This window comes from Dasypus novemcinctus, chromosome 28, assembly GCF_030445035.2.
Source record: "Dasypus novemcinctus isolate mDasNov1 chromosome 28, mDasNov1.1.hap2, whole genome shotgun sequence".
In the NCBI taxonomy this organism is placed as follows: domain Eukaryota; kingdom Metazoa; phylum Chordata; class Mammalia; order Cingulata; family Dasypodidae; genus Dasypus; species Dasypus novemcinctus.
This window is the reverse complement of record NC_080700.1, coordinates 39,784,699-39,799,236: the sequence shown is the minus strand read 5'-3', so window position 1 is coordinate 39,799,236 and position 14,538 is coordinate 39,784,699. Positions and strand designations below refer to the sequence as shown.

The following is a 14,538-nucleotide window of genomic DNA, read 5'->3' as shown; positions in this document are numbered from 1 at the left end:
CTTTATCCCTCCCTGTGTCTTTGAGGAAGGCTCTTGAAGACTTGTCATGTTGTTTTCCAGTATCAGGGCTGTCTTTGGAGTTGGTGGTGACATCGGCCCCTTAAGAGCATAACTGTTGCTGAGGCTGCACTTTGCATCCTCCTGGAGCGTCCTTTTGCAGAGCAGCACGATGGCTTAAGACGTCGATTGTGGGACCTGCGCTCGTGCTCTGCCTGGACCTGCTGCTCCCACATCTCCGCCGTCCTTCCCTGTGACTCTCTCTCCTGCCCAGCATCTCGGCCCCAGCCTGCGCTCCAGAGTCTTCCTGGGTGGATTAACGAGGATTTGAGCGCTGCACCGCTTTGAACCATGTCTGTCGTTCAGCATGTTTCTCTCTCGGGTGACACACAGGGGAAGGCTGGGACCCGTTAGCCACAGCAGTACTTTGGAAACAACAGGACACGCGAGACGGCACTGGGCAGAGGAGCTGGGCGGAGGCCCCAGGGGAGTGAGGCAGCCGGTGCTCGTGGCAGCCCCGGCCCTGGCCCCGGCCCCGGCCTCTGTGGCCACAGCACACTGCACGTGCTCACTGCAGAGCTGCGGCATGGGCCATTTGGCAGGGAGGACGTGTACTGACCGCAGCTCACGCGCAGTGTGCAGTCTCTTTGGCCCTTGCGGCTCGTGTGAATTCATATATCTGCTTCCAAGTTTGTCTTTTAATAATAGTAGCATTGTTAATAATATAGTGAGAGCCTTGTGAGGATGCTCGAATCGGAACCCTCCCTGAGGATCTGATCTCTGAGGAGCTGGAGTCTCCCTGGGCTGGGCGATTGCCCCGTGCACTGTGCTCCCCCAGACCACAGCGGGAGCCCCTCCAGATGCTGGTTTTCCTGAAAGCAATGGCTGTTTCAGAAACGCCATCCCCATGGTTTCTGAAAGGTCCTCTCCCCATGGTGATCTGCGAACTCCTGATGAAATGGAGAGTGTCCTCGTGCAACTGTGGTTAGTTCTTGCCCTTCTGGTCGCTCTTATTACTAAGAGCTCATAGCTGCTTCCACTCGAAACCATTGGTTCATCCTGCTCTAGTAAGGTGATTACTACCAGATAGGACCTGTGGACAGAGCACAAACTAGGCCTGAGAGGCACTGGGGACTGATGACAAGCTCTTCCTTTTCTTGTGGTCCCCCAAGGTGACCAGAGGAGAGAAAAGCCTTTCTAGGGTCTCCAGGACAGGTGGAACCCTGCAAAAATTAATCTTACTACAGCAACTTAGACAAAAACAAAGTGTAAACTGATGGAAGTTATAGAGGTGCTAGCAGTGTAGTCAGTCTTGATGAGTTTTTGAGTTTGAAGGTTTTACAACTGAAATTCTTTTCTTAAATCAGGCCTGGGGCATAGATCACCAACAGAATAAACTAGTTCTAGGGAATTGGATGTACATATGTATTTGTAAATATTTTGGTTTTCTGTGAAATGGCTCATTTTATGCCCTAGGCATTAGCGACATCCCTTCCCAGCTTCTTCGTGGGGACATTGTCCTGCAGGGCCCGCGGAGGTCCTGAGCCGGGGTAGGCCCTGAGGAGTAAGTGGACAGTCTTGCTGGAGGAGCCCGCATCCCCAGGGCCTCTCACGCTGTCCTTACCTGACCCCAAAGGTGGCTGGCAGACTCCCGGCCTTCCCCTTGGGGCACGAGCAACCCCCAGCTCCTGAGCCCCGAGTCCCTCCCATTCCAAGTGACCACATCTGTAGGTGACAGTGCCACCCGTTACCCATTTCTGTCCTTTGACTCCTTCTCAAAGTCCTAGTATTCCTGAACCCCGTTTTCCCCCATACATTTTCTCCTGTCACCTCTCACTTAGGCTGTATTTCGGGGATGAAATAGTCACTTCCTCGTCACTTTTCCCTTCTCCCCTGGGCCCACACCACGGTCAGCACCCTGCCTGGCCGCTGTGGTCTGGGTGCAGTGGGAGGTCGTGAGGACCCTGGCGTTCCCAGTGGCCACTCTTGTTTCTGGGGCCTTTCCTGTGAAAGATTTTTAACTGTTTGGCATCTACAAGCATCTGAAAGGCAGGACAGGGTCTCATGTTTCTGGGTGTTCTCTGCGTATCACATTGATTGAGCTCTCAGAGTTGAGGTTTACTAGCTCCTGCCCCCAGGTCCCTTGAGAGCTCATAACCAGTGGTGGCCCAGACACCGTGGACTGGAACTTAAACCATCTGCCTTCAGGCCTGTCCAGGCCGCACTGCCCAGCATTGATGTTCGGATGGATTCAAGAGGCAGAGTGCTCTGAAATAATTATAAGTCCTTTAATTTGGAATTTTGGTATATAATAGACCGTGTTTCAAAACAGCCAAGCAACAATAAGGTAGAATGTTTTAAGTGCATTCTAGTGCCTTGGTACTGATTTTTTTTGTAATCAAACCTTTTAATAGACTTAAAATTTAAGGAAGAATCATAATGGTTATAATTTTAAGCAAGCATTCAATTATATGTAAAAAGCATTTTTGTATCGTTACCATAGTTACCAAGAGCTTTCCTAGGGTTCTCGAGAAAATGGACGCTCATTTGGTATATTTCTGAGAAGAGCTTTTGTGGGGGGAGTGGGGAAGGGGGTGGAGAAGGGCTTTTCCCATGAAGCATTACTGGAAGGACTTTATTCACAATGAGTTTTGTAGGGTCCTCCAGTAAGTAGACTGAAGTTTGGTGCCCAGTGAAGTTGGTTTATATTGTAATTATATTAAGAGGAGTGGGGGTAGCTCAGTGGTTAAGCATCAGGCTAAATCCCTAGTTCTGCTTTTTAAAAAATTATATTCAAACTTTAGACATCTACAGCTACAATTTATATGAGGTGCTGCTGTAATTGTGCAAGGTTTTAAAACTTTATTTAAATTAAGCAAACATAGTCCGTGTTTTTGTAAACATAAAGAGGAAGTCAACTTTTAAAACCCATGCAAGCTAGAAGTGGCAGTTTGTGTTCTGGAAGGCCTCTGTCCTGTACTGTGCTTTGGTCTAATAGGATTTAAACATCAGAAGAGGCTGTGATAACATTTCATGGGTTTAGGAGTGGGGAGGGGTTAGATTTTATTGTCAGGCTGTTGGAGTCGCATCAAAGCTGCCCATGTGTAACTTGGAAGAATGGGGATGAAAGGGTTGGTGGAGATGAGTCGCAGAGGAGGGCTCGACTGAGCAGTAGAGGCAGGAGTGGCAGCGAGCAGGGCATAGCCGGGTCTTCTCAGACAGTGGTGGTCTCTTCTCCACCCCCATTCAAACCGGAGACAAGGTGGGCGTGGGCTTTTCCTTCGAGTCCTTGGCATGTAAAGGCCTCAGCATGTATCTGGGGCTGCTTCTACCATTCCCACCTCCTTTTCTTCCACAGAAATACCCCAAGATGGGGCGTCATTTCTTCTCTCCCACAGAGTCCTGCCTCACCCCACTCACCCCCCGAATTCTCCCCTTCTGTGATCTCTGAGGACCACAAACCTCTCTGAGACCTCTGTGCTCTGTTCTGCTTTGTTAAGGTCTGAGGAAAGTCCTGACCTTTCCACCAAAAGCACTTGGTTTCCTGCAGGAAATACTAATTACTAAACTTGGAGATACCAGTGAAGCTACATGGAAGGCACAGTCGACGGAAAACTATTGGAATTTAGTGCCAGCATTTAACACAGTCTTCTAATAGTCACTTTTTGTATCTTCACTGAAAAGCCGTCTGGAGGCCAGTGGATGGTCAGGAGAGTCTGTGGGGTGGAAAAGCTCCTCCTCCGGTGTTCTCAGTCTGCCCCTGGGGACGTTCTCAGCGTGTGCCAGCCCCACCGCCCCTGTGAGCACACCCAGCAGTGGCTCATAGGACCATTTGGGGCTGGATGGAAGAGGTAAGGCAGGGCCAATGCTGGAGGAGAAACCCCTCCAGCTCCTGAGAGGCAGCGGGCCGCCTGGCACCAGCCCTTCCCTTTTCTTCTTTACAAGGTCTCACATTATGTGCAATTATTTTTCTTGCACCCTAAACACAAAAGCAAAGCAAAAAACATTCCGCCATCCTCCTTTATTACCGTCCAGTTTTTAAGGTTTCTAGCCACAAGGATCTTCAAGAATTAACTTCTGAATTTAAAAAATAGAATGCTTTTGAAAAGCAATGGTATAACCCACACTTGATAAAGCACTTAACTTTCTTAGCCTTTATCAGCCCTGTATGATGTCCTGTGTTGCTATTATGGACAGTTTTTCCATTTCCTGGCTCACGATCTCTGTCAGGCACTGTTCTGACTCCATTTTCCCTCTGTCTTGATTTTAATATATGTCCTCTGCGATCACATATGCATCCTTGTGAATCATCTCAAGCCTATTTTTGGAATGAGGCAGGATATAAATCTATGTCAGATACACTTGAAACATTTTTATCTTTCGATAATTAAAGACTCAACAGCTGGTAACAGTTTTCCCACCATTCACATTGACACTTTGGGTAGTTTCCATTTGGATCCCACCTGGGCCTTCCAGGGCATTTAAAGTTGCTACCAGAAATTTGGGCAACTGTGCCAACTCCACTCATGAATTAAGCCCTGCTGATTAATCAGTGTCTGTGCCCCAAAAAGTGGCATCCTAATTGAGTCTCTTTCTGGGGAGTTTAGCACGAGTGGTCCTGGGGGATCTGCTTTAGAGTCAGAACTGCTGCTGCAGCTTAGACTGCACTCATTCTGAAGCTACAGAAAGTGTCCTGTGTTACCTGTTACCCGAGACTGACTTCAGTGATTACTTGGCATTTTAAAACCAAGGAAGCCTCAAGTGAAGGCCTAGTGGATTTCATCACAGAACCAAGGGAGCCAACTGTGATTTGCCTCTTCTTGGAGCTCAGTGTAGGCCTCAAGTGTGCCTGGAAAAGACTCAGCTCCAGCGCAGGTTTTCCTTGGAGGCTTGGCCTCCTGTTCTAGAAGGCTCAACTCCTCAGTCACTTGGTCTCTGCCTCCCACGCAGGTGGACGTCGGGGTTGTGCACTTCACGCCCTTGGTCCAGCCCAGGATCGAGCAGCCGTTCAAGCTGGTGGAAAAAGTCGTGCAGAACACATTCCAGTTCCGGAGGAAATACTGCCATCGCGGACTCAGGTAAGAGTGCCTCTTCTTCCTCTCAGCAGTCATTTAAAGGTGAAGAATTCTGGTTTTTATGATTCTCAAAGCTCCCTGTGAATCTTGCTCTTAGTCCACATCCTATGACGAACAAACTCAGCTGCCATGAAGGAAAAGCAAAACCCTGCTTTGACCTCAGGTGCCATTTTTAGGTTGGTTTTTCCCCATAAGTACAACTTAGAGCTGACTCCCGGGTAGGTCACAATTTCCCAGTAGGACTTGGAGTATGTGGGATTTTAAAAGGCTGCTTCTCCCGGGGGCTCTGCCTCTTCTTGAGGAGCACCTTTGAGGACCAGGAAGCAGTATGGCCCCTGAGCAGCCAGGGCACGGCACAGGCTGAGCTCTTCTTTCTCCATGCTTACGTCTTGTGCTCCGTGCTGGCTCACAGTCCACCTACCGCAGTTGTCCCTGGAGGGACCACAGCAGTATTTTACATCCAGCGACAAGGATGTTTCATGAGGTGTGATGATCGTTTGAGAAGACAGGGAAATGCATGCTTTTAAAAGATTTCCACCTAATAGAGTCAAACAAAGTTCAGCTGTTCGTGGGGCTCAGCTTTAAAGACATATCTTTCTCATTTTCAAAAGCGTCCTCCTTAGCTCTGTGCCAGCTTTCCCTTTAGCACACATGACTTCTGCAGGGCTGGCCAGGAAGCTGCAGCCTGAAAACCCTGCAGGCCACAGCACATGAAGGTTTTCGGGCCTGAGATCAGCCTGCCATGTGTTGGCTCTGATAGATGCCTCCCTACAATTCCAGATAGTTACTCCTCCTAGCAGAGATCTCAGGTGCAGAATTGGTCACCGGGACTCCACCAGCTGCCTGCGTGGGCTGCAGCCCCAGCTCAAGCAGACATGAGCCGAATTCCATTCGCTTTTAACCCTCACACAGGGTGGGGCTGTGCAACTGCACACAATAGCCATGAATACCAAGAACATCACAGAACACACGCTTGGAAATTCTGGGATTGGCCTGAGCCTAGAGCTGGCTCTAGTGTTTCCACGGCCACCCCATTCATTTCCTGTCCACAGTTCCCTGTACTGACTTGGAAAGAACCCAGTGACCGCCTTGCCCTGCTGGTGTCTCCAGTCAGAACCGGAGGTGAGAAACCACGGTCAGGCCCTCATCGCCACGACACCAGACAGTGAGATCCCGAGACATGCCAGGCCTCGGGGAGAGGGACCCCGGCCTTTCCGAAACGCTCCACCTCAGTGGTGACGGCACCCCTCCAGGACTCAAAAGAAGAAAACAGAATCCAGGAGTAGCTTTGCAGTGTTTCAGTCAGTCCATTTCACTGCTCGTTTTAACCAGTTTCGCTAGATGAAATTTTTAAGACTGTTAATTGAGGCTCTTCAAAAGACCCAAAATATGTATTCACATCAGCTGCTTCTAATCTTGCAAAGAAAGGTCAGGGTTCGGGGGTGAAGAACATAAGCTGCTAATCTCACACTGTAGAGCTGAAACTGTGATTTGACATACAAGAACTGGTACAGGAAAGCAGCTGAGTGGCTGTTACCTTAGACTTACCTTAAAGGTAAGTGTATTGTTTTTAGCTTTGGAAAAATGTTCCCGGTGTGGACACCTTGCAGTCGCCACCCACAAGTCAGATTAGATACACGGGCCTGGTGGTGTAGCTCGAGGCCCTTCTCTCTAGGGTTCCAACTGCCTCCAACGCCTCGGCGTGAGGGGGTTCGTTTTCAGATGGCTCAAGAAAGTTAAACAAGACTGTCTTCTCCCTCCCTCCCCCACCAGCATGCTGTTCCCTGAAGCTCAGCGCGTTGACAGCACTGAGAAACTGTTACACCTGGCAGATGTGGACCCGACTCTTCGGCCCCAGCATCTCTCCATCTCCCATTTCAAGAGCCTCTGTGACGTGTACAGAAAAATGTGTGACAAGGATCCACTTCTCTTCACTTACAACTTCAGAGACGAACTGAAGCACAGAAAAGGTACAAATCAGGAAAACAAGGACGATGTGGAAGTTGCAGACTCGAGCAACTACGCTCGGTGCTCACAGCTTACAGAATGCTGATTTTCATAAGCCGCCCTTTTGTTTTCTACAGAATAAAAATACCAGTGACCAGGTGTGGCATACTTTCCTTTTACTGGACAGTTTGATAGAGAAAATAATCAAATAAGATACAGTACAAGTTTTTTTTTAATATGTATACTGCATAGTTATGACATGGTCAGTATAAACAGCATCTATTACATCCTTACAAAAATGGAGTATCTATACATTGTGCCCCTAAACCACATGAAAATAACTTAAATATGCTTTAAATAAGCAAAAACTTAACAGCTCAAAGAATACCCAGAGGATTGAAAAAATCACCCTTTTAAATCACAACTTCCCCACCTTAACTTAATTAGAATGCACTTTTATTTCAAGGATTCTAAGTAATTTTTGATACCTGCTCAAAAGGGATATACACTGAGTAATTTACAGAATCTGACCAGTTTAATCTGGTTTTCTGATGATCTACAATAAATTAAAATAAGTTAAATCTTTACAGCTGTTTTGTGGGAAAGTGTGTACTGCACAAAACCCAATAATGAATAGTGTTTCTGCAATTTCTACTTTACCACCAGTTTAAAAGTAAAATGAGCAATTTAAGCCATGATGGGATTGAAATTGTACTATGACTTTGTGTGGCGCTCTGTCTCGTAAAAACACTCCTCGTTGACTGCCGATGTTAAACTTTGGAGACTGAACTCTCGCTCGATAGCAGAACTGAAATCAACGCTAGCACTTCCAGACTGACTGTCGAGGGACTGGTGGCGCACTTGCGTTTTCAGCAGCGCTCCTCTGTCCCTCTTGGTGCTGTTTGCTTTCCGTTTGATGGGGCAGAAATGCCCGCGGACCAGTCTGGGGTGCTCCCCGCTGCCTTGTCCCCGCCCAGCCTCGGGGCGAGCACCAGGGTCCTCCGAGATCCTCAGTCTCTGGAAGCGAAGCTCAATGTCCTGGGTCGGGCTGGCCCGTCTTGGAGAGTGGTGGCCGTCCTCGTCCTCATCACTCAGGATGTCACTTTCTTTGATGAGACTGTCCGAAAAGTCCGAGAGGCTCGCCTGTGCCTGCTCCCCAGGGGCTGCACTTGTGGCGTCCTGCCTGCCCCCGGGGGGGCCGCCGCTGCTCAGGCTGCCCTCATCTGAGTCCAGCGAGCTGCCCTTGCCCGTCTCGCCAGCCCCCTCGCTGCTGGAGGGGCTCTTGAGTACCTTCAAGGATCTGGATGAAGCTGCAAGGAGAAAAGCACATTTCCCGCTAGCATCCAGAGGCAGAATTACGGAGGGGGTTGTTGTAGCACTGTGGGTTCTGGTTTAATGTCTGTTAAGGATGGAATTGTGTGTGTCCCCTCCAAAGAAAACGTTCAAGTCCTAACCGCCCAGCCCATGGATGCCGTCCTGCTTGGAAACAGGGCACCATCTTAGAGACTGGAAGAGAGGGTGCCTGAATCCAGCAGGACTGGTGTCTTCCCAAGGAAAGCCAGAGAGGGACCCCGGGAAGTGGGAGAACTGGTATGACCTGGAAGGTCACCTGCTCTTTGGGGTAAGAACAAGCCATTAGGTTTCTTGGTCTGACTCCATTAGCATCCTGGGTGCCTGAGTCCTTGGGGAGCCTGCGGGCCCGGAACAGGCGCCTCACTCCAGTGCAGTCTAGACTGTCGGCTGGTGCGAAGGCAGGGCTGTGGGTTCTATTTTACAAAGGGTCATCTGGGAACAAGGCGTTTGTAGGCCGCCTAAAGGGAATTAAAGCCACCACTCATATCACTCTGGATTTTGGCCTGTGGTTCAGAACTCATAAGTTACCCCTGATAACTTACAACGTGGTCATTTACAGCCTTATTACCAGGCAGATGTCCTTTAGGAGAAGCTGATCCCATGATGTAAATCCACTCACCTAACTTGGCTGAGACAGGAACGCGGTTCTTCAGCGGGACCAGGCGGTCCTTCCCGCTCTTCTCCAGCGGCAGCTCACACTTGATGTGGCGTCGGAAGTTCTCCCTCAGGATGGAACGGATCACCTTGACGATGGTGGTTTTACCTTCACAGTCACTGCGGGGCGGGGGTGGGAACAGCTGAGGCGCCAGGCTGTCCTCGGCTCTGGAGCCCCCACCCCTGGGCAGAGCCCTGTGCCCGGCAGCCCGACAACCACCAGCCTCTCCCCGGAGGAGAAGGGGAGGAGTCGCCGGGCTGGAGGTCGAGATGGTAGAGGCCGATCCACGCCTTTGTCACCTTCTGCTGGAATCCGACTTGCCTTCCGGGAGGCAGCACGGGGTGGGGCGCAGTTTTTAGCTTTAGGAGGTACTGGGAAGTGAACCCGGGACCTCGAAAGTGTGATACGCACTCTCAACCACTGGGCTGTGCCCATTCCTCTAAGCTCCCCATTATTCCATCATCTTTCCACTGGCTTTAATTTTGGAAATTAGTCATACCTGCAGCACAACTGAAAGATGGTCTCTGGCCGTCCTTCGATTTCTGACTTGGTGTGGATCAGTTCCCAGATGGAATTATTTTCTGTTCCTGTGCAAAAGGAAATGATAACAGAAGGGTCCACAACTTTGCCAAAGACACCTACTGTGGTGGGAAACACTTGGGAAGTGTAAAACTCATGATCTAGGGCTTTTTGTAAAGGCAAATATTCTTCATTCTGATGCTTTTCATTTTCCTTAAGGCTCGTCAACTGTAGGGATGACTTTCACAACCAGCTACAGAGAGTTAAGTGCTTTCTAGTTACTCTGGATTGAAGTTTTCCACCCACCCTAACCTGCCCCTGGACGCCATCTCTTTGGGAAAGAGGATAGATGGGCACTGTGTGCCAGCCCACCCTTGGGGGTTTGCCCAGAAATGCTCAGGTGCTTGAGCTGAGGTAAGAGGGGTGGCCCCACTGAGTCTTGTGCCAGGGAACGCAAGGACTTCAGATGCCAGGTGTGCTTTGCCCCGCTGCTGGTTTCTATCGCTCAAGGCATTATCGACAGGCATGGCTACTCTAGAAGGCTCTCTGAACATTTTCCATTTATCAGGGCCAAAGGTTTTTTCTTTCTTTAATAGCATTTGCAATACTGCCTAATCTTAAGGAACTTTCTGGTTTGTCTACATTTGTAAAAATTTAATTCCTGAATCTTTGTTTCTTTAACAAATTCTAGGGCAGGGGTTCTTAAGCTTTTTGTTCCATGGACCTTTTTGCCAGTCAGGTGAAAACCATGGACTCTTTACTAAGTCCACACTACTATGTATTATTTAATAACTAGATTACGCGCACACCAACATGTTCCCACAAGAATGTTTTTGTAATTTTAATTCAAGCTCATGGACCCCTTATAAGAACAGGGTATCAAGGATAGTAGGCAAAATGGAAAGTGCTGAAAACTGCTTATGCTGAAAATGAGGAAGAGCAGTATTGGCAAAGAAAAGCCATGTATTGCTATTTGGTGTCTTCAAAAACCTGTAAAGAGACATTAGAACAACCTCTCTTCATTTTCTGTGTGTATCTAATAAAAGCCCCCAAATTATCCCGTGTCCTTTCCTACGTTTTCCTTCCACAATCCAAGTGAGTCTCTTCATATGTTTTTTCTGCTCTCGCACAACACGAAACTGTTACCTGCTGTGTTCCCCAGCCTGACTTGAAGTGCAGATATGGGGATCAGCCAGCGAAACTTAAACGGATCCAAGTCGGCAGAGGTGTGCGCCGGCCGAGAATTGGAAGGCTGTAATCAGAGACCCACCGAGAAGGTTAGAGGAAGCTCTCCCCAAGGCGGGAAGTGTTTGCAGCAAGCGGAAGCTCCTGGGGCCGTGGGGCTGCGTGGGGGTTTGGGTCAGTGGGTCAGGGGTGTACAGGGCAGAGGCGGGGTGTGGGGGCGAAGAGCCTCAGGCTCTGAGCAAGAGTGCTAACTAGCCTTCACTGTCCTCAGCGCCCCTGAAAGGTAAGCTGCCCGGCTCGGCTTTATTTTATTTTTCTGAGTCAAGGTGAGGATGGTCAACCCCCACACCAAGGAACTGAGCGGCGACAACTGCAAGCAGGAGAATCCCGTCCACCAGCCATGTGGGATCTAAGCCCCCTCTGGATGTGGGGGTGGAGGGCATCGCAACCCCAGGGTCCTCAGGTGGAGGAATAAAATACAGACTAGAGGGGACTTGCTGCCATTCTACTACACAATTAGTGTGACTCTAGCAATGGAAGAAATTATATGAATGATGTGGAGACTGTGGCCACGGGAGTTGCTGAGGGCAGGGAGAGGGAAGAAGAGATGTGATGTGGGGGCATTTTGGGGACTTGGAGTTGTCCTGAATGATATTGCAGGGACAGATGCCGGACATTATATATCCTGCCATAACTCACTGAATGGACTGGGAGAGAGTATAAATTGCAACGTAAACTATAATCCATGCAGTGCAGCAGTGCTCCAAAATGTATTCACTAAATGCAATGAATGTGGGAGGAGTGGAGGGGGTAGGAGTGGGGCATATGGGAAACATTTTTTAACATAACATTTTGTGTGATCTATATATCTTTTAAAAAAAGATAAAGGCATTGAAAACAAGCCAAAGTAACAGCCTTCTATAGAGTTCTATAGTGTGTTGGCCCCACTATGGGTATTGATGTACATCTTTTAAAACTGACATCTTTTGTGGGGAGAATCAGAAATGCCTTAAGTATGTATTTTAGTCAGTCTCAGAGTATGTAACATCAGTACATGAGTCTCTGGCACTCCAGGCTTTTCAGTTCAACACTAACAGGAAGACAAAGGAAAGGTAGCTTTAATAATAATTCTTGTCTTACCTGTTTCTTTTTCAGTTTGCTGTTTTCTTTATAAACCAGTATGACAGCTCTCTTAAAAACTAAATAAAGGCAAGAAAAAGGAAAGCTTTTCATTATTCCATGCAGACTTTTACAAAGTTAAACTAGAAGTGAATGTTGTAATAGAACAAAGCTCTTCAAATGTGGGAATCTCACAGAGCTCTCACCATGCCAACCCATGAATCAATAGAGGGTACTGCCTTCTGCTCGTATTTGAATTATGCTGAAGTACCTGCTCATTTAAAAAACTATTATCTGAAGTAGACTGGTTTTTTAAAATCTCTTGTTTTGCTGTATTAAAAGCTGAGGTTATGTTTGTTTCAGTGACAATGCACTGTCAATACTTGCTCTCCCAGCTCAGTGAGAATTAAGACATTTTGAAATTCAGCAAACTATTAAGATAGCAGGTTTCTAAATAGCCTCGGGAGATCTGTTCTGTAACACTTGGCGAGGACCACCAAGCCAAGCAGCAGGAGGGAGAACAAAGCTGATTAGTATGCAGAGTGATGGTTTTTAAATAGTTGGAGGCTGCCTGTGAGAAGTCACAGCCAGGAGAGCATTTCTTAACTCCTGGAAATGAGTTAGCTGAACTCTCGGGTTTAGTTAAGTTCTTTGTTCAGTGTCAGCCTCTTGTCACGAATGAAGTGACATTTAAGAGTTGACATTCACTAACCAAAAACGGTGAGCTCGAAGTCCTTTCGGGTTTTTCCGAGAGACAGAAACGGATTCAGCCAGGACACGGTGGAGTGCATCAGGAGCTCGCCCATCGAAAGCTCCGTCACCTGTGTTGGAAAAGCAGAGCGAGAGCACGTGGAGACCTGCGGGGTCCTGGATCGCTCCTTCCCTGCCCCTGCCAAGGCGCACAGCATCCGCCTTGACTTCCATGGCGTGTTCAGCACTTAGCTTCAGAAAGCAGGAGCTAAGCCCCAGCCCATGCGAAGGGTACAGACCCGCTCAGGTTCCGTAGCATTGATTCTTCCACAGAATCGTGTTGATCCACAGGATTTAGTACATTTACCCCTTCTGACCCACAAGTTACATGGCCTGCTTATAAATTACTAACAATAACTGGCAGCAAGAAAAACATTAAGCTGCAGCTCTTTTCTGTTCTTGCCTTAACTATTGTTGCTTTCTTGCACGCAGGGTTTAAAAGCACAAGATTCTAAATTTAACAACCAGCCGACAAAAATGGAGAATTGGGAAATTCCACTTAATTAAACTAATTTTGTAAGTAGGTAGCCACCAATACTTGCTGTATTGAAAAAGGAAAGAGGAAAAGCCACCTGCCAGCTCTTTCTCCATCCTGCCTCCCCACCAAGCCCTCCAGCGCTCCCTGGAAAGGAGGACCAGGGACAAGGGGAGGATGCGACTCAACACTCCTGCCCCGTCCTCTCCTGCCCAGTATTAGCATGACGTGTGGTTTATCTTCGCGTGTTTCCTCCAGGAAACACGCGCTCAGGGCACGGAAGCCCCACTCACCTCCTTCTCTGTTCCCGTCTGCTCGGCCACCAGCTGGTCAAACACAGTCCCATAGTCCTCATAGATCTTCTGCATCTCGTTGATGTGGCTGGCTACTTTCTCCATAGCCTTCAGCGCTTCTGCAGAGTCGGAAGGCATGTGAGTTTTAGAATTTGGGTCTGTTTTAAATCCTACCCAGCGTCAACTTCCAGATTCAAGCCAGACATTGGCAGCAGTCCTCACTGCAGCAGCAGCACGCAGGAGCTACTACCACAGCCATGTCTTCTGGTCACTGTCACGGAGGGCAGTGGAGCGAGGCAGGGTCTAAGAAAGTCTGACTGATAGTAACAGCTAAAGTGTACTGAGCACAGCTCCCATTTCACACATGAGAGAACTGAGGCGCAGAGAGGCGAAGGTATTTGCCCGAATTCCAGAGCTAGAAATACGAGGTAGAGAGGGAATGATGCCTATCTAACTATAAATTCATAATCTTAAAGGATAAATCTGATATTCCAAAAGTTTTTGGTCCCTCATTGCACACATGCACATACACAATTCTCCCTGTTGTAGTTTTAAAGTATAATCCATTTTATTAAAGAGTAATATATGCTCTTCATATATTCAAAGCCAAGATTGACTGGCCTCAGAGCTCTTGCTTTTAAATTTCATCTCTCCTTATGAACCAGTTACTGGAATTATCTTCGGTAATTTTTTAATCAGAATATACAAACATTTTTGTAAATGCCTAAATGCCAGATTGTTTGAATTTACACATTTATTTATACATTTATAAATTTCTATGAGGGCATATGAGGGAGAAAATGATTTTGCCAGAGTCAAGCAAAATTTCAGGTCACCTTCAAACTGTAATATTTATACTTTGTTCTCCTGATTCACTTTTTAAATTTAAGCTGGAAGAAGGTTTGGAAGAGGTTTTTTTGGTGGTTGTTTTAGCAGAACCCTTTGAAAGATAATCTTGTGCAAAGTATTTTTACACAGCATTTGAATTCAAATTAAAGTATCCATTTGGTGGATTTGCCTTTCATACCAAAAAAATTCTTGGTCATGGTTGGTTATGATATAAAATGATGCTTGCATGGGAAGGGAACCAGTTTAATTTTCACTGTTCTCTGTTTATTATGCTTTGATATTAACACATATTAAGGCATTTGTTTCTGTCTCTGGTTATTA

The 14,538-nt window shown here is 47.6% G+C and overlaps 2 protein-coding genes across 3 annotated transcripts in view; one reads left to right on the top strand and one right to left on the bottom strand.

The window, feature by feature from the left end:
* TFB1M (transcription factor B1, mitochondrial) overlaps positions 1-10,603 on the top strand; it is a 77,303-nt gene extending 66,700 nt beyond the window's left edge. The window contains exons 6-7 of the mRNA XM_004452651.4: positions 4,948-5,075; positions 6,846-10,603. Of these exons, the coding sequence (XP_004452708.1) occupies positions 4,948-5,075; positions 6,846-7,125 (408 nt within the window). The 3' untranslated portion in view covers positions 7,126-10,603. The remainder of the gene's footprint in view (positions 1-4,947; positions 5,076-6,845) is intronic.
* TIAM2 (TIAM Rac1 associated GEF 2) overlaps positions 7,181-14,538 on the bottom strand; it is a 165,111-nt gene continuing 157,753 nt past the window's right edge. For both annotated transcript variants that reach the window (XM_058289731.2, XM_058289730.1), the window contains exons 20-26: positions 13,369-13,487; positions 12,563-12,671; positions 11,872-11,930; positions 10,693-10,798; positions 9,527-9,614; positions 8,992-9,146; positions 7,181-8,329 (exon numbers count right to left, since the gene is read on the bottom strand). In XM_058289731.2, coding sequence (XP_058145714.1) covers positions 7,734-8,329; positions 8,992-9,146; positions 9,527-9,614; positions 10,693-10,798; positions 11,872-11,930; positions 12,563-12,671; positions 13,369-13,487 — 1,232 coding nt within the window. In that variant the 3' untranslated portion in view covers positions 7,181-7,733. The remainder of the gene's footprint in view (positions 8,330-8,991; positions 9,147-9,526; positions 9,615-10,692; positions 10,799-11,871; positions 11,931-12,562; positions 12,672-13,368; positions 13,488-14,538) is intronic.